The sequence below is a fragment of the Onychostruthus taczanowskii genome, unplaced genomic scaffold, assembly GCF_017590055.1.
Source record: "Onychostruthus taczanowskii isolate IOZ18803 unplaced genomic scaffold, ASM1759005v1 scaffold19, whole genome shotgun sequence".
Lineage (NCBI taxonomy): Eukaryota > Metazoa > Chordata > Aves > Passeriformes > Passeridae > Onychostruthus > Onychostruthus taczanowskii.
The window spans coordinates 10,126,472-10,151,759 of record NW_024499128.1 but is presented as its reverse complement, the minus strand read 5'-3'; the positions used below and the strand labels follow the sequence as shown (position 1 = coordinate 10,151,759).

The 25,288-nt window shown below is 41.3% G+C and overlaps 1 protein-coding gene across 4 annotated transcripts in view; it reads right to left on the bottom strand.

The window, feature by feature from the left end:
* The window catches only part of SDK1 (sidekick cell adhesion molecule 1), a 384,804-nt gene that overhangs the window by 137,663 nt on the left and 221,853 nt on the right, over window positions 1-25,288 (bottom strand). For all 4 annotated transcript variants that reach the window (XM_041401548.1, XM_041401551.1, XM_041401550.1 and 1 more), the window contains exons 7-11: window positions 16,560-16,671; window positions 15,416-15,606; window positions 6,889-6,972; window positions 1,558-1,752; window positions 241-357 (exon numbers count right to left, since the gene is read on the bottom strand). In XM_041401548.1, the coding sequence (XP_041257482.1) occupies window positions 241-357; window positions 1,558-1,752; window positions 6,889-6,972; window positions 15,416-15,606; window positions 16,560-16,671 (699 nt within the window). The remainder of the gene's footprint in view (window positions 1-240; window positions 358-1,557; window positions 1,753-6,888; window positions 6,973-15,415; window positions 15,607-16,559; window positions 16,672-25,288) is intronic.

Sequence of the window (25,288 nt, the reverse complement as noted above, 5' to 3'; positions counted from 1 at the left end):
CTGAAACACATGGGGGAAGCAGCATGGTTAGTGTCAGGGTTCAGGGACTGCAATTCCAGCTCTCCCAAAAGGTTACATCCTTCCCAGGCCGCCGGTTTATGATGGCCCCACAGAGAACCCGCTGCTCACAGGACGAGGGGAAGGGGGAAGGAGGCACTGAATGGATCTACAGGATCTCAGTAACAGGAATGGACAGAAAAATGTGGATTACAGCTCTTCTACACATTGATAACTGGCTACCTTTCTTCCAGGAGATGGCAGGTCGTGGAGCCCCTGAAACTTCACAGGTCAGTACTGCAGTCATCCCCTCGGTGACTGTGGTGTCCTCGGGGGGCTGGATAAAGGCTGGCTTGATGTCTAGAATAAAAAATTCAAACAAACTCAATGCCTCACCTCTCAGAAAGGTCCCTTAACTGTTACCATGGATTACTTTACATCCACTTTTATAGAGCTGATCATGGAGAAGGACATGACAATAAGACATGAAAACCTTTCAGCAGTGACTGTAACCTTTTCTTATTCATCTCCCAGGAATTGCCTAATCCTGTTTATTACCTACACAGAAAATAAAAATCTATCAGTGCTTGTACCTGTACAAGTAAGATAGGTTAAAGAAAAAGAAAGATAAAGCTCAAAATGAGTGTTTGGGGGGAACTTGAGAAATCTAGATAAACAAAACTATTTTCCTTCATCTTCATAACAGAGTTCTTCAAGATGAAAAGCAACTTGAGAGAGGCATTAACTTTGAAACTTAAATGTCAGCCAAAAGAATTTAGAACCTGAGCCTTATCCAAGACATTTTCTAAGTTTCTCTCTCTCTTATTTTCCCCCAGTTGCATTTTATTGCAGTTTTTTTCCTGCAGTTTCCTAGATCTATATTGAACTGGGGCTGATTTATTTTCTGAGGCCAGTAGGAATTCTGGTCAGTATGTGCAAAGTGCTCTTGGGTTAAAAATCAGCTTCCTGAAGGGAAGTTTAATATTACAGAAATGACTGTTAATAATCACTGTTAAAAGAGACTACTAGGATTTGTAATTCTTCCATAGAGAAGCATGCACTTCATTAACAAAACCATTTAATCTGACTTTTTGGCCAAAAAAGACATTTAACTTGAACTTTCCTTCTTTTTCCCTGACCAAATGCAGTTGCAGACAAGGGCAAATAAAATGATAGCATGCACAATCATGAAGCACTAGCTCAAGTTCAGAATGGAATTACATTAGAGTGGAAATTGGAAGGAAATGAAGGAAAGATAAAATTATTTCACAATGAATTTTTTTTTTCTTTTCTCTAAGATCTCTTTTTTGCCATGTGAAACAGGGGAGTTCACCTCAAGCCAAGCTCTCCTGATGTCATGGAGAGATTTTCCACGAGATTCAGCAGATTGTGCTGAGGCCACAGGGGCATTTTGGGGTTCCTTACAGCTGGGGCAGCTACCCTTGACAAGAACTCAGAGTTCTGCAAGTTGAACTAAAGCAGCTCTGAGAAACGTGATGGGTGTGGGGTCACCTACAGGGATGACACCTCCTGCACCCTGTGCCAGCACTCCTCACTCACTGGTGACATCCAGGTAGGTGTAGGTCTGGATCTCCCCAGCCTGGTTGCTGGCGAAGCACTGGAAGATGCCGGCGTCCTGCGGCCGCAGCGCGTGGATGCGCAGCCCCCCGCTCAGCAGCACCTTGTACCGGGGGTTCTCCAGCCTGCTGAGGGGAACTGAGTCCTTGTACCACACCAGGGTGGGGATGGGAACACCTGCTCAAGTAAAAAGTGATCACTATTAGTCTTTGCAGAGCATGTTTTAGGTTGTATCCCTGTTTTCCCGTCTTTCTACGTCAATTATTTGTATTTTTTCTAAGCTGCTTTAGATAAATGGAGGCTGCATCTCACATTATCAATGGTAATAACACACTGCAGGACATGAGGGAATAAAACCAGCAAATACTAAGGGGGAATGTTGAGAAAACATGTTATCAAATTACTTTCTTCACCCAATCATATTTCATGCTACTACAAAATAAGATTTAGAGCAATTTCATGTTGAAAGCCAGAATCATGCTCCTTAAACAGCAGCAGTGTGGTAATACAGCCAGTCTGTAAGACTGTTCCATCCCAAATAAGATTCCTCCGTGCTTCTGTAGCTAAGATAGCTGAAATACAAAGGAAATGGCAAATTACACATGAAAAATGAAGTGCTCACATGGCTGTACTTGAGTCCCAATTTAGCAGCCTAGTTTGAGCCAATGTACAAACAACATATTGCCAACAATAGGATAGCTTTAAATTATTATTTTTATTCAGTCTCACGCTTCACCTGCTATTTGAAAAAACAGGCATAAAGAGAAATAAAATTCCTAGCCTAGATAAAATTTACAGTCCCATTTATTCCTGTTTTCTTTCATGTGCATGTTCCACAAACCCTGACACAGTTATTTCACACATATTTTTGTTCCTGTCATGTCCCCGTCACCTGGAATGAAGTGGCTGTAAATTTATTATACACAAATAGTGTAGGATTCTCTTTTCCTCAAGAGATGTCAGGGGCCTAGAACAGTCTTAGACAGCTGCTCCCATCCCACTGCTCATATCTGACAATGTTTTATGTTTACATCCCAGAAATCCCCACTGGATCGAATGCTGGGGATTCTGTGCAGAGATCAGAAGTGAGGCAGGTATTTTATTACAGAATTAGATAATCACTGAGTAATTAATATTGGAAAAGACCTTCAAGATCATCGCCTCCCTGGCCACCTCCTTCCAATATCTGACAACCTGTCCTGGGAAGAAATGCTTCCTGATATCCAACCTGACCCTCCTCTGGCACAGAGAAAAACACCATTTCCTCTCATCCTGCCCATTGCTCCCTGGGAGCAGAGCCCGACCCCCCATTTCACTACAGGAGGGGGAATTGTGGAGAGCCTGTCAGGAATTATGGAGAGCCAGAAGGTCTCCCTGATCCTCCTTTGCTCCAGGCTGTGCCCTCCCATCTTCCTCAGCCTCTCCTCACAGGATTTACACTCCAGACCCTTCTGTTCCTTTCCCTGGACATGCTCCAGCCGCTCAATGTCCTTCCTGAATGGAGGGCCCAGAACTGGGCACTGCACTTGGGGTGGTTTTGAACACTTTTCACTTAAAACCACAGACACAATTTCTTCTAACAAGATAAGAGACCACAAACTTAAATTTATGGGTGGATGAAATTTGCCCAAATAGAGAAGTGTTACCGCCAAAGCATGGAGGATGGGATGTCACTGATGAATTGAGCATCTGCAGACAAGGAATTTCACTGCAATGTTGGCAGTCACTTGATGTTCTGAAAGCTAAAGTGCCATGGGAAGATCTATATAATCATCATTATCATTTTAAAACTCCCAAAGTTAAATACTACTGTGTTATGCTTCCATTCACATCTTCTCTCAGTGTACTTATTCTCTTTATACAGACAAAAGCTGTATTAACTCTGGAAGGAATGTACAAACAATGTATGGAAATGACTGAAAAACAACATCCAATTGCTGTTGTTACTTTTATAAACACGTATCATTTACTACAATCACCTCTGATGCTTTTGTTCTGCTGATAAAATAAAATGTACTCATGATGAAGATAATCATCTCAGGAAGAAACCCACTATGTAGAAGTGCATTGTCTGATAGAGAATAGACGTGATGCAGGAGCTTGCAATAGGTATAATTTAAATTTCATACAACAGCCCATATACAGAATTAGCGTAAATTTCAATGTTCACAATTCTCGGTGAGAGTGTTATTCATCTCTTGAAAATCCTCCTGGGCAAATACAAATTATCACTGAGTAATGAAGAAACAGATGATGCAAAATGGAATAGTTCTCCTGATGCTGAGAAGCTCGGAAATGATTTCAAGTTTAAATAATAGCAATTCCATTTTCCCACACATTATACTTGATAGGCACCTAGGAAATAATGAAATCCTGCATTCAGAACACTGAAACCTTAACACTGGTGTCATTCCATAAATCCCATTCTACTAACAGTATTGGCAAACCTTCTAATCCTATAATCACTGTGAGAAACACCTTCCTATCACCAACTCAGCTGACAAACTGAATATTACCATCTCTATTTCTCCACTTTTCAGTTACGGGTATCTTCCTCCACTCAAAGTTATGAGTCTGAATAATAGGATCTTATCTGAGCACTCTGATGCCTGTCAGCAGCATTCATCTGAGCTTTAGGGATCTTGCCAGAGAGATTTGTCTTCCAAGTTGTACACACATTCTCTTCTAATTTTGCTACCTGCTTGGCTGTAAAAAATGGTTAAACCCAGCTTGTCTCATCTTCTACTCACCCCACAACCTTTTCTCTTCACACACCCAGCCAAAGGAATTTTGCTTTTTTCCTTCTCTAAACAACTTCTGGTGAAAAAATTATGAAGAGAAGAAAACACTTTAAAGACCTTTTGCACTCTACCTTTCCAAGCAGTATTGGCCCGACCCTGCTGCTCAGGAGGTGAGAATGGCCTAAAAGACTGGCAGTAATAAATAAAATAACCTTATTTCTCAGTTGTGTGCAGCACTATTCATTTTTCATAGACAAATTAATCTAGTGTCAGTGGGGAGAGGGGAAGGCAGGAAACAGAGATGCTGGTTCTGGCTTTGCCACTTCTTCTGTAACCTTGGGCAAATAACTTACGGAACCCGAGGCTCAGCTCCTCCATCTGTCAAACAGCTGCTTGACTCTCTGCCAAATTTCACTTAAGAATCTCGATGAAAGACTCAGAATATTCACAGTGTCATCTTTGTTATTTATTTTTTACTGCCTCCTCTAGATCCCAGTGAGCTACTGGGGAATCCCCAAAGCATCTCTTCCATCTACCTCTCTAAACAGGTAGAACTGAAGTCCAATTAACTGGGCTCCCCAGACACCACCACCACTGCCTGCAGCTTGAAACTTTCCACAAGCAAATCAGAGAGAGCATTTAAAGGAAACCCATTGAACATTCAGGCAGCATCAGCCACTGCTGGAAGATAAACAGCAGAGCCTGGTTCCTGTGGCCTGTCCCTTTGAAACTCCATTACAGGGAGCAGGGAGCTGGTCGCTGCAAGTTGCAATTTTATTTACAGTTAATCTCTGCTTATACTGTGAAATTAATCTGTCTCTCACACATCCATAGTGCACGAAGTTTTGGCAAATGGGCTTTGTGCACACAACCTGAAGGGGCTAGGGGAAATACAATCTGTCTTCCACTTGTAGCAAAGGTAGAGGGCAGCTCTGCAGTTTCCCAAGTGCTTTGTTCTCCCAGCTTGGAGCTGGGAGGCAGCAATCTTAATTTACCCTCTTTTTAAGTGCTGGCAATTGCTAGATTTGTGTAATAATGGATCAAATTTCCTCTGTGTTTAATTCTGGTACCTGCCCTTATATGTGTTACAGATATCCAACAAAATAATCCACAAGGAAACGGGTTTTCACATTCCTGCACACATCCATCAACAAATCAAATATGCACTACAAGAGTTGAACAGAAATAATTAATTTTGTCTAATAAGGGTTCCCATATCTCCACTGAGAATGGTTATGAGTGCCCCATTAACCCCCTTGGAAACTAAACTGCTCAAAGAAAAAATGAGGATAGAAGGAAGAGTTGAAGTCAACCTCAGGTCTCCCTGATTCCTCCAGGTTTTGGGTTGGGTTATTTTTTTTTAATTCATGGAAAATATTTGAGACAGCAGATGGGTTCCTGGGGAACTCCACTGACAGCAGGTCCTGCTGTGTTTTGCTTAAAAAGCTATTAATGAACAAGAAGACATTGTCTCATCATCTGATCCTTCATTTCCATAAGAGCTTTTTGTAAGAGATCTCATCATAAGCTTCTGAAATTCCCTACCAGCCACAGCACCCTTAACACACACTTGCTTATCACACAGTTTGCAAAGACTCTTCCTAGAAAAGCAGTGCTGACTCTTTCCTACATAAAACACAGGGAAAAATGCTTAAATCATAGTGGCAATAACACAATCACGCAGCAAAAATGCCTTTATTGGCTCTGATTTGGAGGAAGACAGCACACAAATAAGCTGTTACTTAGGTCTGGGTGCTTTTTTAATCAAGGATGTGATCTTTTTCCCTAAGGACCTCATGGCATTTTATGTGTGTTGCTTCTTAAACTCAGCACCAGGGAAAGTGAGCAAACAAAATGTTCAGTCCCTCACCAGAGTCACGTAGAAATTTGGTGACTTTGAGAAACCTGCTCTAAACACATGATGACAACATCTCTTACCTAACAGTGCTGAAACAGGTGGGGATTGCACTTCTGTGGAACTCAACTTGAAACGTGATTTTAGTCAGGTGGAATTCTAGACTTTTGAAGCCTTTTATATTAATAAGTCACCTACCAATTAAAAACTGCCTGTAATAGTCCTGCAGATTTCATAACTGCATTCAGATGTCAGAGTTACTGACATTTCTATTCACTATAAAATTCCCTAAGTTTTAGAAGAAAGGGCATTGTGACTGTTGAAAATAAGGACTGTTTGCATTGCAAATGATGGGTTCCATAACCACTCTCTCCCCTCAGCCCATTTTCTGGCTCAAGTTATTTTAAATATCTTCTCTAGTGACAACTCTGAAGCACAGGCTGGATCCCAGAGCGACAGGAGCAGGACTTGTGCTCCCCACAGACAAACATCAACATGCCAGCATTATTCCAAATTCAACCAAATTACAGGAAATACCCAATTCTCCAAAGGGAATGGCCAACCCTCTTCCTTGTATATGGGACCTGTGATAATCAGCAATAACACAGAGACTTCTAAACATTAAAAAGTTACAAAGGTGGTTTATGTAAGATGGTTTCTTCCAAACTGGACAGACACATGCCATCAATCCAGGCTGGAACACTTTTGTGCACTCACCCATGGCCTGACACAGGATGTCCACGTCCTTCTCCACCTCAGCCAAAATCACATTCTGGGGTTCAGCAGTGAAATACGGAGGTTCTTGGGGAAAACAAACAAAAGTCAACACGGAAAGCCACAGCAAAGTGATCAACAGGCACTCATTAAAAAATGTTCATCACAGAATCTCTCCACAGGTGGTGCATTTGATGTAAGGGGTTACAAACAGATTTGTTTGTCTCTATTTGGAGGTGGGGTTTTTTTTTGGTAGTAAAAGCATCATAAAAAATAAGGCCTGACAATGTTTGCTATGCTGAGTATGAATTCCAGAGTCGAGTCAATGGAAGGTAAAGATTTAGGGGTTTGCACTGCAAATTAATACTCAGAGCAGGGGCTACTTTTCATTTTATAGGCCTGAATCATTGAACATGTTAATTTTTTGCTTAGAAAGGCCCTCCCGAGAGGTTTATAAAGGTTTATATTTACAATGTACATTTTATAGGATAGTTTGCTTCAGTATCTAGACTGCATTTCACCTCAGCAAGGCATGAAGTATGTCAAATAAAGTGCCATGGCATGTCACAGAGTCGACATCAGAGGACAAGTGCAGCATAATTAAAAGAAATTCCTCTCAACTGTTTTACTTCGTGAAAGCAAACAGATTTAATGCTTTAATTGAAGTTATAGTAATAATCATAAAAATCCCCACTTTATCATTAGGGCTAAAGAAAAGATATTAGATGTTTAATTAAACAAAGACCAGACTGCAGAAATTGCAGAGTATGCTGGCATGTAACTCTTTCTTCTATGCAGCATAAAATTGAAGAGCATCATGTCAAAGTCCCAGAGGCATTAAGGTTGCAGTCATTATCATGGTAACTAAAGACTGTCATAGTTTGTTCAATGCAATTATCATCTGAGTACTGGTTTTAGAAGGCTTTTACTTGATTATAAATGCAGTTCTCCTGCAGCATAATGAAACTCACTGGTAAGTTTTAGGAAATACAGAAAAGGCAATGTAAGTAGCTTGTGAAACCAAGTTATGTGTATTTCCATTTAAAGGAAATTGAGTATGTTTTAAAATACATAGGAAGTTGCAAGATCCAAGGACATCTGAGCAGACCTGCTCTCAAATCTCTTCACCAAACACAACTGGAGAAAGAACTTGTGGTTATATTATTGCTAGGGCATGAGCATTTTAGTAAATAAAATCAAAACCATATAAATTTATCCTGCAAAATCTTGTTGCTACCTGCAGTATAGCAAGCGTGGCTGGCATTGCACAGGGGTGACATCAGGAGGCACCAGGTTAGAACAGAACCTCCCCTTTCCCAGCAGCTCTTCCCTCTCACTACAATAAAATACTTGCTTGGGTGTACAGAACTGGGGTCTAGTCTGAGCACCAATGGATATTACAATTCTGTATTCATTCCAAATAAAGCAAATCAATATCAGTCTTCAGCACGCCATGCAGGGGAGAAGGGGAGGTTGCAAACAGCCTGGAATAGTTGTTTACCCAGCAAAACCAATAAAAACAAGTGACCTGATTTATTATATTCTAATAATATACATGTGTTAACATTATTGATCCTCAGTGCCTAAATATAAAGCTATTAATAAACATGCATAATAAGCTGTGATTTATTGCATATGATCTCATGCGTTAATCTCAACAACAAATTGAAAAGCTGAACATTTAATTGAAATTCACTGATGGCACTCAATTTGACGTGTTTGATCAGCTAAGTTGCTGAGTCCTCTGCAATTCATCTAAGTCCATGAGTATTCTTCTTCCTCTCACACCATCCTCCAAGCCCTGCCTGGTGGTTTCCTTGTGCTTCATTTCTCTGGATGTTAACTTTTGAATTTCCTAACTTTCAGCCCAGTGTCCTTATCTATGTGTCCTGTCTGTGTCCACATGTCCATCTCTCAAAATAAAATTTGAATCTTTCATTCTATGGCAATTTGATGTAATTGTGGGATGAGGACAAAGCAACACTAGGCCAGGAAGGCATCCAGACACATATCCACAAATCCAGACATTCCCTTCTAACTCTGGGCTTCTTCTGTGAATGTCTCTCCAGTCACTGAAGTTTATCTTTTGCTTAGGGAAGTCCTGACTGCACCTTTCCTTTTATAAAGGATTCTGCCCTTAATGGGCCTATCTCTAAATGTGGCAACTTTCAGCCATCAGCTGTCAAACTTTCTCCTGGATCAGCAACACACTCGCACACCAGTGATAAATTTGCAGATTTATCTTCACTGTGGGCCTTCAGTCCAGCTGCAAAGCACTTGATTTGACCTCAAAGATGCTGGTGGTTCCATGACCTCTGTTTATGTGCTGCTGCTGCTGCACAGCTCCTGCAGTTACACCTGGCATATTTACACAGTTGTCTTTCCCAGTGTCCCTCCCAAAATCCTAACCTGCAACCTGTGCTCCTTCCTTGAAATCCCACGCAGGCTGTTTGACATCCTCAAGGAAACTTGTGACATTAAGAGATGCTTAGGGAAGCAGGTATCAAGCAATGAATTACGTGACAAAGAGCCTGAAGTCAGTGACAACTGTCACTTAGCAAACGGGATGTGATGTTCTAAAAAGAAGACTCACATCGGTTTTTCTGAAAGAAGCAGTGAGAAACAGAAGCAGACAAGACAGAAAAAGAGCAGGAGCAGCAGAAAGATGCAATCTAAAGGCCACAGGCAGATCCCAGAGGGCTTTCGGTGCCAACAGATTTGATTTCTAGTCTTGAAGCCCAGACTCACCTTTTCCCCCATACTAAAGCCTGCTGAACTCTGTTCACAGCCACTCCAGCAGCTGGAGGCACTGCCAAATGCTGCACCTGACAGAGTCAGATCCCATTCTTGAAAGATGAGCACTGATACAGAAAACCTTCCATGAGCAACTCTGCAATTTATGGCCTGCACTGACTAAAAATTGAGACAAGGGTGAGATGACAAGGCTGATTGATAAGGGATTTCTGGAAGATCCAGAATAGCACATGGGCAGCAGAGCTGTGGTAAAGTCTAACATATGTGGAAAATTAGCCTTGGTAGTGCAAGGAATGAGGGAATTCCAGGAATATTGGTGTAGGGATACCCTAAGACAAATAAAAGAGTGATTTCACACAGCACCTCATTATGGCTGGGGTTGGAAGTGACCCCTGAAAATTACCCAGACCAGTCCCCTGCTAAAGCTGGTTCATCCAGGGCAGGCTGCAGGTATGTTTTTACCATCTCCAGAGAACGACACTCCATAACCTCTCTGAGAAGCCCCTTCCAGTGCTCTGTCACCCTCCAAGTAAAGAAGTTTGAGTTTTCCATGCAACTGGGCAGCTTTTCCACACCCACGTGCCATTCACCAGCAGCAAGGATGCTCTAAAGGTCCTGTGGAGTCAACAGAACTCAGGCTGTGGAGGAAACAACTCCATTTACAGGTGCTGAGCAACTGCAACCTCAGCTCCTCACTTTTCAGAGGTGTCAGATGTATCATCTGCACATCAGGTTGTGCCCAAGGGCCTGAATGCCCAGCATTAAGTGCAAGGGAGAAATTCAGAGTATGTGAATTTGGGTTGTACAGCACCTGGTGAATGACTGTCAGAAAGAGGCCATAAAAATGCAGCACTATTTACAGGGGTCAGATGGCATTCTGAGAGGGCATTCTGGGTGGCTGTATATATGACTCCACTGCATATTTATAAGGCTTGGTTTGAATCACACGGTATGAATTTAACATTTATTGTTGTAGGCAATAATCATGTGTTGAAATTTAATATGTGTGGTGAAATTATAACATCTTCCAAAGAATACAATGTGCCAGACACAAGTCCCCACATAATTTTTAGGAATGAAGTAATTTGCCAGTATCAGGTCAAACATTTAATTTTTTTGAAATTATAGAATCATAATAGTTAGCATCGGAAAGGACACATTACTCCAAGTTCACCCTGCTGGCCTTGTGGCGTGTGGCAATGAGTCAGGTCACAGCCCACATTAGGCTGAAAGAAACAGATAGTGCATTGTTCAGATATTGTATTAGTGTTTGACTGATCCTCACTAAAATGTCAAGTACAAGCAAGGGGGGAAAGAGTATTTGAATATAAATGCATGTTTTTCATAGTTGTTGAGAATTTTGGTTTGGTTTGTTTTTTTTGGGTTTTTTTTTTTCACCCTAGACATCATTGGAAAGATGTCTCTCAGAAAAGCCCTTGGGAGCCTGCAAAATTTGATCCTGTTCTAACTTCCCCTGTGCAGAGTTCCATGGTCACTGATTTTAGCATTCAAAAGATAGCAGTCAGCATCCATTACATACCCTTCAAGCTGCACTGGAGATGTGTGACCTAATCCTAGATACACACATGAAAGTCAGAAAGAACAGAGAAAGCCCCAGGGGCTCCTCCAAAGCTGAAATTCCTGAATCTCTCAGAAACTCAGGGCTGCATATTTAAGAGGAAAATTGAGCCTTCAACATGGAAGCCTTCATCCAGCATTACCATAAACTAATTTATTTGGTGAATATCTTCTAAAGGAAGAGGAACTGGAAGCTTGACAGCCCCTTGTAGGTACAAAGTCTGTAACTCCAGACAGAAGATCAGACTGGCCATGCTGGGAGAGAAGCCCCATTGTGGATGCAGGTACAGCAAGATCCTTGGAGCAGGAAGTGTCTTTGCATGAATATCAGGTTAAAACACAGAGATGAAAAGATCCGTGTGGTTTCTTGCTACCCCTACTGTGAGCTGCAGTCTGTGTGTTCTGAAATAACAGCCCGGGGAACACATGTTCTGTCTGCAGGGCTGAAAGGAGGAAGAACTTGTTGGGAATATCAGAGACAGAGCTGAGCTGCCCACAAGTCCCACTGCTTCCCTCTGGGGTAGGTCCTGTTGCATTTAGGCCCAAGGCAGAATGTCTGTATCCATCTCAGAACCTCTGAGGTCTGAAAAATCAAAAGCTGCAAATATTTCTTTCCTTTGAGCCCAAACTGTGATTAGGTGAGTCCAAAGACATTTCATATTATAGTTTCCCTGAAAACTTATTATTTTCTTACACAGTAGGTGAACACAGTCATCAGGATCTTCCCTTAAGCACCACACATGAAAAATTATTTCCAGTGCTTTCAAAGAAGGCATCTGCAGTGTTTTAATGTGTCTAAGCTGGAGCCATGAGAGCTGCTGTTTCCAGAGGTCTGAGCACGAGGCACTGAGGTGCTCGTAGCTACAGAGGGAAATAACTTCTGCTCTAGCAGTTCTGTACACAAAATGCAAATTCCTGAGCAGCAGACATGCACAAAGAAGACCCTTCAGCATATGGACACTCCTGGAGAACAGGGAGGGAGAAACAGCCCCACAGTCCATGCCAGAGCCCAGCCAGGTGGGCCCTTCAGGCCCACACTGGAACTTGTCTGTGCTCCTGAATCCCGTGGCCCCACAGAGCTGAATTCTCCCAAGATGAGAATAACATGTCTTTTAATGTAGATCTCCGGGCACAAAAAACTCTCCAAAAGAAAGGAAGCCCTCTCCTCTGACTGTTTAGTGCATTTGTATTCCTTTGGACAGACCAACGAGGCTTTAACCCTCAGTTCTGCACAACCACTCATCATACCAGGCCCTTTTTTCAATTCGTTTTTCTCATTTTTTTTAGGTTTTACTATCTGACTACATTTAATTTAAAGAGCAGTTTGGATTTCATACAGTGGAAGAGTTTGGTTCCCCATTTTTTAAAGCTCCTAAAATTCATAATTTCCCGTAGAACAGTCACTTAAGAAATGACTATTGCCATTTGTCACTAAAACTTGCAGAAGTGGAGCAAAAGAATTTAAGATTATCTCAGCTTTCAAATTGGTTTGTTCATGGGAAGACTCTTTAAATTACTTAATCTTCAAACTGTTAGTGATAAAACAAATGTGCTCTTATCTAATCTGCAACAAATCTTTCCCAAACTGTTACTCTGCCAAGCAAGGAACATGATACCCTTTAAAAATTTATAACAACTGCAGCTAATAAAACCAAGGTTTGGAACCACCTCAGTTTATCTTTTCTGGAACAATATGAAGATGTCAGGGAGCTCTTTGCCACATTCAGAAGAAAAGTGCAGCAGCACACAGCTAGAGGATTTTCTTCTTGTTTATGCAGTACTACTCTAATACATTGGAGATTCAGGTTTTTTCAATAGTATTGTGATTTTAATTTACAGACTGAGATATATTCTCAGAAATATCCAGAAAAACTTCTGAGATAATACTGCAGGTCACAGCTAATAATTTGTTGAGTAGATGCCTTTGTGCTAAGTTCCAATGCCTTCTAATAGAGCTCTGGTCACCATCTGAGCCACACTCAAATTGTGTGACTTCTCTTAGCTGGGAAAGTCAAGGACTTATATATTTGGAAAAAAGCTTTGATTAATTCACTGTTTGTGACATCTTTGATGCACCTTTTTATTGCTACCCCTGTTCTACCTGTTAATAGCAAAATATTTTTCTCTCTTGTTCCACAGAAGCTCTCACAGCCATGCTATTGAGGGGCTGCATTTGATTTCTCCCATTCTGCAAACAAACCTCTTCTTTTAAGCCAATTTCCTTTTTCTGTTAGTTGAGACCCCTCATTAAGTCCATGCTGTGTTATTCTCCCAAGAAGTACAGCTCATTATCAGTTCCCAATCTACACATCCACACTACAAATATTTTATGCATGCAAATGGACAAGCATTCCTGATTCTCTCTAAGTACTGCCCCCATGGACTAGGAGAGATGCACTGCAGAAAGCCTTAGGTTTGAATCTTGTCTGCACTTTCCTCTAGAACCCGTCCCTTGACTAATTAAATGACAGCCAGATCCATCCAAGAATTCTAAAGCTGAATATAAGTTATGCATTAACTACTAATCCTTTGATTTGGCTCACTGTTTAGAATTAGAGATCCATCCTGCAAGCTCAAGAAACTCATAAATAAAGAAATCTATCAGGCTTTGCTGACACGTTGAGTAAACACCTGCATCTGAAGTGTCGTGTTCCATCAGAAGGAAATAAAAGTAATTGGTAACCAATTTGTTTCTCCTTTCTTTCATCTGCTTGTTCTTATCTACAGACCTTTTCATAACTTCATTCCCTGACAGCCTCCTAAAACTGGATAGCAAATAAATAAAACATTTAAAAATAAGAGAGCAGGTAAGCTACTAAAGCACTGCTAGTTTAATATGATTCCCCAGTGATTATTTTTCAGTTTTATTGTAACTGTATTTAAGAATCTTTTATATTAACCAAGAGGCTGCTTTAAGTATTGCATTAGGCTGGATCTGACATCACAGCAACAGAGGCAAATCAGCTACAATAAAACCTTATGAATAAGGAAGAGTTTAAACAAAACCTATAAATAAGTAAATCCATCTGTGCTCCTTAAAGAGAAGGTAATAACTCCAAGGAACAGAGGGCAAGGCAAAAGACTAGAACCAAACTTTGTCCAGCAGGTAATAAATATAACAGACACGCAGTGCTCTAAATGAATCTGGAATGGAGCTTTGCAGAGGGAAGAGCTGCTTTCTCACTTAACAGCAGCTACTACAAATTGCTTTAGCAGAATACAAATCATACAGCAGTCTTTAAAACTGTATTTTCAGAAAGCTCAAAGATGTAAAGAATCATGGGCTGCATTCCCTCTGCAAAGCTCCAGGAGTGCATGTGCCCAAACCCTGAGCAACACCGAGACTGCTGGCACTGCCAGGGCTCCAACCTCCCCAGGACACTCCCTCAGGTAAATGCTTGACTTTACACAATCATGTCTGGCTGAAAACAGCTCACTGTCCCTGATCTAAACCACCTCTTTCAGTCTAAAAGTCCTAAACCACTCCACACTGTGTGCATTGGGCTAACATGCAGAATTTCATCAGACATGCCAGGAACCACCATTTCCAAATTCCAACCTCCTCCCTACAGCAACACTCGGAGAGGAGGTGGTGGTGGAAACAGGCAGGGAAAGGGCAGCAATGTCCCCTTTAAAATAATGAATTCCAAAGTTTCCCTGGGAGCTGGAGGTCCAGCAAACAGAGCTGCTTTAATGGCATTTCCTTCCCTGTCCTGTTGCCTCAGCAATGCTCTGTGCCTGCAGAGCATCTTTGGCCCCTGACTGGCACCTGCAGCACACAGGGCACAGGAGTGCTCCTAAAAGCCTCCTTGCAAAAATACAGGCACTTGCAATAAGAAGACTGGACATAAGTAAGGCAGGAGTTAATCAGGATTTAATGCACCTAAAAGCCAAGATAGGGAAGCTGCCCATTAAGGATTTTACTACTGTATTTCTCAAAATTCCCATTAAATGTATAGTTTCGCGGGGGATTTACAATCACAGCAGTGTTTAAAAAAATCTATTTGATGAATTTATATTAGCAGGGAAGAACGACTGAATTAATTTGGAAGATAACCCTCCTGCACCTCCTTTGTTCTGTTCTCTGAAGAAAGGTTCAAATGTAAGGTCAATGAAATATTAAGATATCAATTTTATTTCCTATTATACCTCAGCCCAGAGCCTTTTTTACTAAAAAACACATTGCCTCGAGAATTACCCAAGATAGAAAGGAAAGCTTTAGCTCTTGCTGGCTCCTCTGTGCTCTCTCTGAGTTTGGCTTCACAGAAGTACATCCCCACATCAGCAGAGGTTGGGTTGGTGATAGTGAGGCGTCTCCCAAAGCTGCTGATGCCACTGGTGATCTTGATTCCATTTCTCTTCCAGGTCACACTCAGCCTCTCAAGAGGTCTGCCAAAAAATACAAGAATAAAATCAGAAAACATATATATGACAGAATAATCTCTGAGTGCATATATATATTTATACACATGAGGAATATAATATTACAAATTATAGAATTTTAAGTCTTCCTCTATCCCCAAAACACACTGTTAGAAAGTAAATACATGTATAACTTCTACACATCAAGGACTACAGACTACTCAAGTGGCATTATGCAAGTACAGCTAATTGATACAGCAATAGAACTTAAGTGCTAATAATTTGATTTCTCCAAGCAAAAGGAGTAAATACTGCTATGGGAATCAGCTGCATGGGAAGTGCTTTCATTACAACTCAATTACCAAAACAATATTAATCATATCAAGAACATCTCTGCCCTCAGAGGGGAAAGTAAATCAGTTGGTCTTATCACCCAAGGACTTCAACTATTCACTCCCACTGAAATTCAAAGCTATTCAAGGCCAGCTAGATGGAAACATAGGAGGAATGCTGTGAATTCTGTATTACAGTGCATTATGAACAGTTCAGAAGTAATCACTGCAAAATGAGTGTCTAAAAAAATGACTTCATAGGAGATCCTCACTAAATTTATTTACTAGGAAGCACCAACTGTTCAACAGCATCCCCTCTGCTGTTGACAGGCAACAGCTGAAATATTATTAACCCTCACTATAATTTTTTCCTTAAGATAATGTCTGCTGCTTGAACAGCATTTCCTTTCTTTTCCATGTGAGGACTAGATGGGGAAGCACCCCTGGCCTGACTCTCATTTGGCCAGAAAAATCAATAGGTTTAATGCAGTAACGTTAGACAAACAAGATCACTCATAAGGTCGCTCTGAAGAGTGAGCGTCCTTCTTCAATCTCAAATTATTAACAATAAAAAAATGAAACTAACATCCTCTGTCCTTCTCTAGAGAGGACAGAGTCCCAGTGAGAGCTCTGGAGGTGTTCCCATACCTGGCATTGGCCACGCACTCCAGGGTGGCCTCGCTGCTCCCCGACACCACGCTGGTGTTGTGCGGGCGGATGACCACGGCGGGAGCCGCGCTGTCCGAGGGGCTGCTGGCACCTGCAGGGGCACAGACACACCTGGTGAGGCCCCAGGGACAGCCAGGGCTGGGACAGCGAGGATGCCACCTTCCAGGGACTGCTGCAAAAGTAACCCTTCAGCCTCACCACAGGCTGGCATCTCCAGGGGGCCGTTCCCGACGGCATTCCCTGCACCACTCCAACCAGCCGAGCACTAACACCCCACGACTCCCAGGAACTGCTCCTGCCCTCCCATCCAGGAATATTCTCAAAGACAGAGCAAATAAATTAAGCATCCTAAATATTTTCTACTGTTGAGTACCTTTTTTTTTATCAAACACTTGCTGACTTATATTTTTAAGACCTTTTCATGTTTTGTTTAATCTTACCCCTTCCACACCATTTCAAAAGAGTCTGCCAATACTCATGTTAGTTCTTTAAAAAGATTTTACACACTGGGGAACAAATATAAAATTAACAAAGCAGCATATCACAGCAACTTCAATCCCCTTTTCTTATCAGGAAAGTAAATAACCCAAATCTGTTACTCTTTTGTGAGGCTTCATACTGTAAATAATTTAGCTTATGCAACAGTCAGCAGACACTTAAAAAATGGTAAAAAGGCAGCTTGTAAATTTTCTCTGTATGCCTTTAGTAAGTGAATTAAAATATCCATGTATTCATAGGTACTTTGCTTCAAGCAACTCATTTGGGAAAGAAAAATTAGCTATTTTTTAGCTTGAATAACACAGTAATAAAATTTTCAAAGATACGGAAACCAATAAACAAATTACAGGGAAAAGTAATGAAAATAAAACTAAACTGATGGAAAAGCAAGCCAGTTCATCAAATGTTTTCTGCACAGGAGGCTAGCCCATGCCCATTAAGCAGCATGGGAAATTGGGAAATGCAAGGTATGGACCCTAAAATTTAAGGTAATTCCCTAAAGAACAGAAAATGGTCAGAAGAGTCTTTGCTTAAATCATACCCAGCAGGCCAAAAGCCATTTGACATTGGATTTCACTTTGTGGATGGACAAAGGCTTTGGTCATGGGGCTCAAAGTTCACAAGGTGAGCAGATTTCTCAATGACAAATCCTTTACCTTTGGATGTTTTTCTAATTGACAGCAGTTAGTGTAGTACAGGAGATGGAAGTGTGGAATAATTTTAAAATTTAAAGAATACCACCCACACTTCTGAATAAATTCAAGCATTCAAGAATAGTACTTAAAGAGTAAGCTGATATTTATTTCTTCCCCTAAATATGCTCTGTCAACCTGACACAGCATCTTTATGAAACACTCACAGGATCTCAAAACACAAGCTGTTAGTAGCTTTTACATCTCCTCATCAACATTCCTGGAAATACGATGCCATCAAGTAGCAAATCTAAGATTTCCATGCTGGTCTTATAGGTATTCATGGCAGAAAATTTCCAGTTAGTAATTAAAAAAAAACCCAAGCAAAATAAACTAAAAAATCCCAGAAAACAAGAGCTGATGATTAGATTAGAAACTTGTTACTGATGAGAAGAAATAATCTCAGTATCACTGCTCCCCATCACTTCTGCACAAGATGAAGGTTTACAACAGTGAATGCTAAAAGATCAACAAACCAGTGACTAATTTGGCAGTAATCATTCCTTATCTCCATCTGGAAGAGAGGAAAACCACTTGTTTGACTTATCAGCTCCCCGCTAAAACCAGACAAAGAGGAGAAGTTGGCTTTGTTGTCACCCCCATCACCCCACATGAGTGGCCCTGTGTGCACCCAGCAGATAAGAAAGGAAATAAAAGTGCACATTCCCCATCCTGCAGCCAGGAAAAGGCAGAGATTTCTTAGTGACTGTAACAAAAATCTAAACAAAGCATGTGTTTATTGTTATTTTGTACCATCTCTGAAACAAACTTATTAAAAGCAGGCTCCTGCTAAGGTTGTGAGTGAGCTGATATTGATGTGAGACAGAGGGCTCATCAAAAGGGTCAGAACTTGGATTCCCAGGAATGCACCTACAAGGATCAGCTATGCACAAAACAAGCATATACAGAAAACAACAAATTTTCCAAGTATTACCTAAACAGTATGGAGGCAGCATGAATATTCCTATTTTATATTCAAAGACAGCTCAAGTTTCCCTTTGCAGCACTAAGAAATTCCTTCCCATAACTCACTCTGGCCCCAGTCTTGCCAAATCAAGCTCCACAGGGACATTCCCTTTGTAGAGGGCACTTTGCAGCTTTGTTTTATGGCTAATTGAAACACCAAAGGAAGATCTTAGTTTTATTTTAGAGTAAAAATCTCAACAGGGCTGTAACTTGGGGTCTGTGCCCTTCAGAACCTCACCCCCTTGTAAGAAATCCACAGGTTAGAGTATCAGAGTAGCCAAGATCTTAATGGAAATGAGCAACACTGGGATTTTGTTTGGATGATGGGATGTGGCAGAGCAGCTTTCCATCAGGCTGGGGAAGGCAGAGAGTTATTGCAAACAATCAGATAATGAACAGCTACCCAGACTCCCCAAGTTTCTCATCCTGCCTGTCAATAAAGCCACTCCATCCTTCTCCTGCCTCCACATGCAGCACAGATGTGATTTTACTTGACTGATGCTACGCAAAAATCCAATGCAGAATGTCATTGTTAGTAAACAGACATTTTCTTTTAAAATCCTTTGTCGAAAACAATTGAATTTTTCTCCTTTCACTGTTCCTTTTTCTACTGCATCAAACTTTTTGTTGCCTGAGCTTTCTAGTACTTTGCTGCTTCTGGCTTTTCATCACCTCTTCCTTCTCCTCCTCCCCTCCCTCAGCTTCTCTGCCATTTCCCCCCATTTTTTCCATCCCATGGTCCCCTAAAGATGTTTCCCACTATTTAAGAACTGCTCAATTTCTGATGTATCCTTTAATTTAATGATTGAACTTCAGCTTCTCTGAAGAAAATATTAAATACATTGAAATGGGAAAGTAATACAAATGTACATGGGAACAGAGCTACAGTGAGATGAATCCACTAACGGGACCACCACTCCCAGCTATATTCTACCTTTTTGGAAATAAATAAAAGGTCTTCTTTCCTTCCCATCTGCTTTTTGGACCCACCTCAGCTACAAAAGCAAAGCAGCATTAGGGAAAAACATTGACCCCAGAAGTGCAGCCAGGGGATGCCTCACTATCAGACATAATCAGTCTGGGGGGAACCTGTGGGAAGCTGCAGAGACAAGGCTGAGTGACACTGAAAAACACTTAAGGGATGTGCTCTTAATCTGATTTTAGCCCTTAATAGATGGCTGGACAGAAGGACTGCCAAAGGCAAGTGGCCTAATCCAACAGGGACTGTTCTGCAAAAGAGAGCTCACACTGCTTTATTTTCCTTTCTATCCATTTTAGCCACTGCACTCCCAGCATTTCCAATCTCCCCTTTGCTTCTAAACTTTCTCATTTATCACTGTCTGAGCCATTACCAGGATCTACAAGGGCCAAGTATCTGCAGGGCCTTCAGGACTGACCCCAAACAGTTTTTGAAGCAAGACTGTGGGAACACCAAAGACTTGGACTTGGGGCAGGAGGGAGTTTGTCCTCCAGCCCTCCAGTGGCTGCCATCCCCAGCTGCTCATGAAACAGGTCAACTGCTGCCATTTGCAGCCCAAGATATTAAGGTAAATTGGTCTTCCTATTATGTTTTCCATATTAAACTTTTGTTTGGTTATTTTTTTTTAAGAGCCAGAAAAAAAGAGAAGAAAATGCAATAACAAAATGGAAAGGGATGATCTGGGGTTCTTTCTGTCCCTTTGAACATAAACTCCTCTCCAGACTGTGGAATTCAGGAATCTGGCAATCCTCCACAAAGCAGAGATAAACTGAGAGGAGAAAGAAGAAGAAAGAGTGAACAACTTTTGCACGGTCTGTTTGTTTTTATCACCTGTGGCTGCGAATGGCTGCACATCACTGAGCCTACTGAACTTCTCCCTCCTCCTGCCTGATCAGGAATGAAACCCACCCAAGGCCTAACACTGATTTCTTTTTTTTTAGTACTGATGAGGTGTAGAATTTTCATCTGTTATTTAAATACAGTAATTATGTACACTGCCCTATCATCTCTGCAAAGACAGTATTTTTATCTCTGTACGTATATTGACATGTAAGGTACGGGGAACTTTATATACTGTAATTTACAGTTTATAAAGATCCCAGACCTTATCAAAGTCACTTCAGGTGCTTAATTTTCCCAACAGAACTGAAATCTCACCTAGGCCAGATGACTGGAGACACAATAGGTCCTTTCCCCTTCAGAAATGCATAAACATTAAGCTCTTCCCCAGATTTTACATTATGACATGCAAAGTTTATCTATGTCTGTATTTGCAGTGCAGAATATTAAGTGTATTACTTCAATGGGTGCTCAAATTCATGTGACAGAGATATGAGGTAAGCCAGCCTCAACAGAAACTGAGAGAAACTGTTTATCTTCTGAAAAGAAGTAATAGTTTGGATTCAGACTTGAGCACAACAATAAGGTTTATTTTTGAGGCTTGCTTATAGGTCCCAACCCTCTGAAGAAGCTTACTCCAAACAAGGTGACCACAAGCAGAAGGAGGGGAGGACTGTCCAAATAATCAAGAGCCTGGAATGTGAGGTTGGCTGCACCTCATCCCTACCCTCCCTGTAAATTACTGCAAATACTGCTCCATGCCAGCTTGCAGTGAAGAAGGGATCCCACAGGAATCAATACCCCAAAACAAATTTACCTATTCATATTATGAAATTTGTCTATGTGAGAGAAACGGTCCACAGAAGAGATCACCAGTGCCCCATCCTCAAGCCAAATTCAGTACTTAAACAGAAGTTTGAAAAGTTATTCTGAGAGAAAAATATTAGAAAACTTTCACCCTAAAGTTCCCCCACACTTCCAGGCTTGCACAAGACACCTTGGTAATTACTAGGCAGGATACATGCAAAGCTTCATTTGATCAAAAAGCAGGATAGGAGATAAGAGTCCAGCACAAATAGCAAAAATATTGCATCTAGTACAACATTATGGCATCAGGAATGTGCAATCTCTGCCTGGTACACAGAATATGAGAAAAGAGGAGAAATGACAATCACAGGGTAGCTCAAGATTGCTCGAGGGGGAGAGAATAAAAGCGACCTTACAAATACAAACTACCTGATGGAACACACTCCCTGTTGCCAGGTACAGCCTGCAGATGGTTTGAATTACGAACCCGGAGTGGATTAATGCCCCTTTCCCTCTGCACTACAAGACACACAACAGGAATTGGATCCTGATCAATAATAGATTATTTTCCCTTCCCCTTCAGAGCAAAAGATGCACAACAGGAATTGGAGCTTGATCAACAGAAAAGCAAATGCTGAAAACCACCTGCAGGCACCAGAGAGAAACATTATGCAATTAATGAAAAGAAAGTGTGTTCTCAATCATAAACCCATGTCCAAACCATGTCTATTGGTTCCCTGCTTATTAGAATGATTCTTAACAACTGATACAATAAAAGAGCATTAAGATAATCAGTTACTGTTTCAGTTTCCCACTTTGACTCTAGCAAGGACTATTTCTTTTCAAGAAAAGAGAAATCTGATGCTGCTGTCACTGCACAGGTCTCTGATCTGATTTCTAGACATAAAGGAAAATAACAGAGACTTTCCCATGAGGCTTCTTGGTCACATTTGCTTAGTTTGATGAAGAACATAAAAACTCCAGATTGGGTTTTTTTGAGCCAATAGTTACATAGTTACAAAATAATTAACAAACGAGTGGTGGAGAGTGGGTATATCAAGAATTATGACTTTTCAGTACCAAAGAATGTCTTCAGACTCCTCAAAAATTTAAGTATTAACATAATTTATTTAACTTTTGAGAACCAAGACCTGCAGACCTAAAAAAGTTAAAAAGGAGCAACATAAAAACCTTAATTTTGTGGATCAAATTTATAAGGAAGAAGCAGCCTTGTTGTTTGAATTAATCACAGCAAGTGAATTCTTCTATATCCAGCCCTTGTCTTGAACCAGACATCAAACATCACATCATATGAATAAAACACCAGATATGGAAAAGATTTACAAAACCCAAGCAAAACAAGTGAATGATCTAGGTTTGAGTGTTTATTGACTCTTTACACTCTTGTCACTGTGACTAAGCTTTGTCCACATCACAACAAACACAGGATGCAGTTCCATTGAAAGGAAAGTTTAAAAAAAGAAAAAAAAAGAAGGTTGAATAAAATAATAAAACTCAGAACAATATAGAGCAAGTAGATCCCAAGTTAACTATCTAGAGTTTGAAGAGGAATATGGTAAAGGAGCAATTGGAAAAGATTTCATCAGCACCTGTTGAGGAAGCCTAGCAATAAATTTGTTTTGCCTGAATTGCCCGTGGCATAAAGGCTGATGAGAACTTCCCCTACCTCCTTTTCCATCCACCCCTCCTGGGCCCGTGGGATTGCCTGAATATGTCATAATGACACTTCTGAAGCATTTAACTTCAGAAAACAAAGTTACCCTCAGAAATTAACCCGTACATATGGTGATTTCACCAGTCCAGATCCTTTTTTGGTTGGAAAGCTTCCTAAAGCTTTTCTGCTTAACCTGCTACCAACACTCCTAAATCCCAGCTTCAATGGCCAATGCACTCTGTTAGTTCTTCTGCCAGAGCTGTCCTTTATAGTTTGAAGAGCTGCTGTCTCCCTCTGAGATGTTTACATCCTAAAGCATTTACAGAAAACAATCCTATTCTTTCACAGTCTTCATTTTACTAAGTGAAACAAGCAGAACTTGTCCTGCCTGGAAGGATTCACTGAAAAACACACTAAAGATGAGGAGCAGGGGTAAAAATCCAAGCCAGCATTGCTCTATAAATGCCTCCAAATGTTTAAACAACTTACAGCCACGTTTTAAACAGCTTTTCCCCCTCTTTGTAAGAACTTTCACACAGACTGCAAGTGCTGTTAATTTAGCCCTAGGGAAAGATTAATTGAGAACTCAGCTCAAGCCAGAAGATAATTTATACCCCTTTGTGTATAGATAGTCCAGTAAAGAGGAGATTTATATATTTTATTGGATAAAACTGAGTCTCAACTGAGGTTGAAAAGGTCTAAAACCCTATAGAGCGTTCTTAGGGTCTACTCCTGGGCACAATGAGAGGCTGGAGCCTAAATTTAAAGATGGAAAATGTATTTCTGTAACCAACGAAGTGTCCCAGGAGAGGCAGCAAGGCCAGGATGGACCATGGTGACACAGTCCCTCCAGCCTGTCTTTCACCAGTTCTGCTCTGAAGACAGGGACAGGGATGGGAGATGTGGCTTTTTTCTTGATTTTTCTCTCTTTCTACAGATCATTAAGTGCAGGTGACCCAGCAGCTGCTATTTGGGGGGTGAATTCCTCTTTTTTCTACTTCCTGAGGTCTACAGACCCACTTTGTATTACAGGACTACTTCAGAAATAGATTTTTAGCATTATCCCATGTAGTTTTAAGGAAATTAAACCACTGCTTAGTTACACAGCTCCCTGTGAATCAGCAGCTAAATTCAAAAGCAGACGAAATTCCTGCTCAAACACTCTTCAATTCCCTTCTCACAACTCCTCGTGCAGAAAGAGCAATTTGGAAGTTCAGTCTCTGTCACTGACCTGACCTTCCCCCATGCACAGTGAGGGGCTTCTTTCTGCCTGGAAACTTATCATCCAGCACATCATTAGAGCTTTTAACATGAAAAAATATCTAGCCTCAAGCTATTCCAGCTAAAGAACACTCAGGTGGCTTTTCAATTCACCAGATAGCTTTAATACCAGCTAAATAAGTGGATAGAGTGTGTAATCTTATTCAACAGCAGTTAAAAGGGGGAAAAATATCCATGGTCTGGCAGTGGAATCTATTAGCCTCAGAGTCATCTTCAAAGGGATGCAGGAGGCAAAAAGGCAGAGCAGCTGCACTGCAGCCAGGGCTCACAGCCTTTGGCTTCCCATGGAATCACAGCATTCCAGAATGGTTTGGGTGGGGAGAGACCTCAAAGCCCATCCAGTGCCACCCCTGCCATGGCAGGGACATCTTCCACTATCCCAGGTTGCTCCAAGCCCTGTCCAACCTGGCCTTGGACATTTCCAGGGATCCAGGAGCAGCCACAGCTTCTCTGGGCCCCCTGTGCCAGGGCCTCCCCACCCTCACAGGGAAGAATTTCTCCCCAGTACCCCATCCATCCCTGCCCTCTGGCAGTTCAGAGCCATCCCCCCTTGTCCTGGCACTCCAGGCCCTTCTCAGCTCTCCTGGAACCCTTTCAGGCACTGGAAGATGCTCCAATGTCTCCCCAGAGTCTTCTCTTCTGCAGGCTGAACAACCTCAAATCTCTCCCAAAACACGGCTATGTTTAAAAAGACTTCAAAATAACTCATTAGTGGGAATTACTTTTAAGAGGCTGTATATTTTTACGATGTACTTTAGTGCATTGCATGAGAAGCATCCTTTTAACCATAAACAGACCCTCATTTGGCAGGAGGAAACAGGTTTGAGGGGCCTGGCAGTGGTTGCAGGGGCTTCTGCAAGACTCACTTTCTCCTAAGGACAAAATTTTAAGGCTTTGCAGCCTCAGTGCTTGACACACCTGGATATTTACTATTTGCTTTATTAATAATGGGAAATTTAAGTTAATAAAC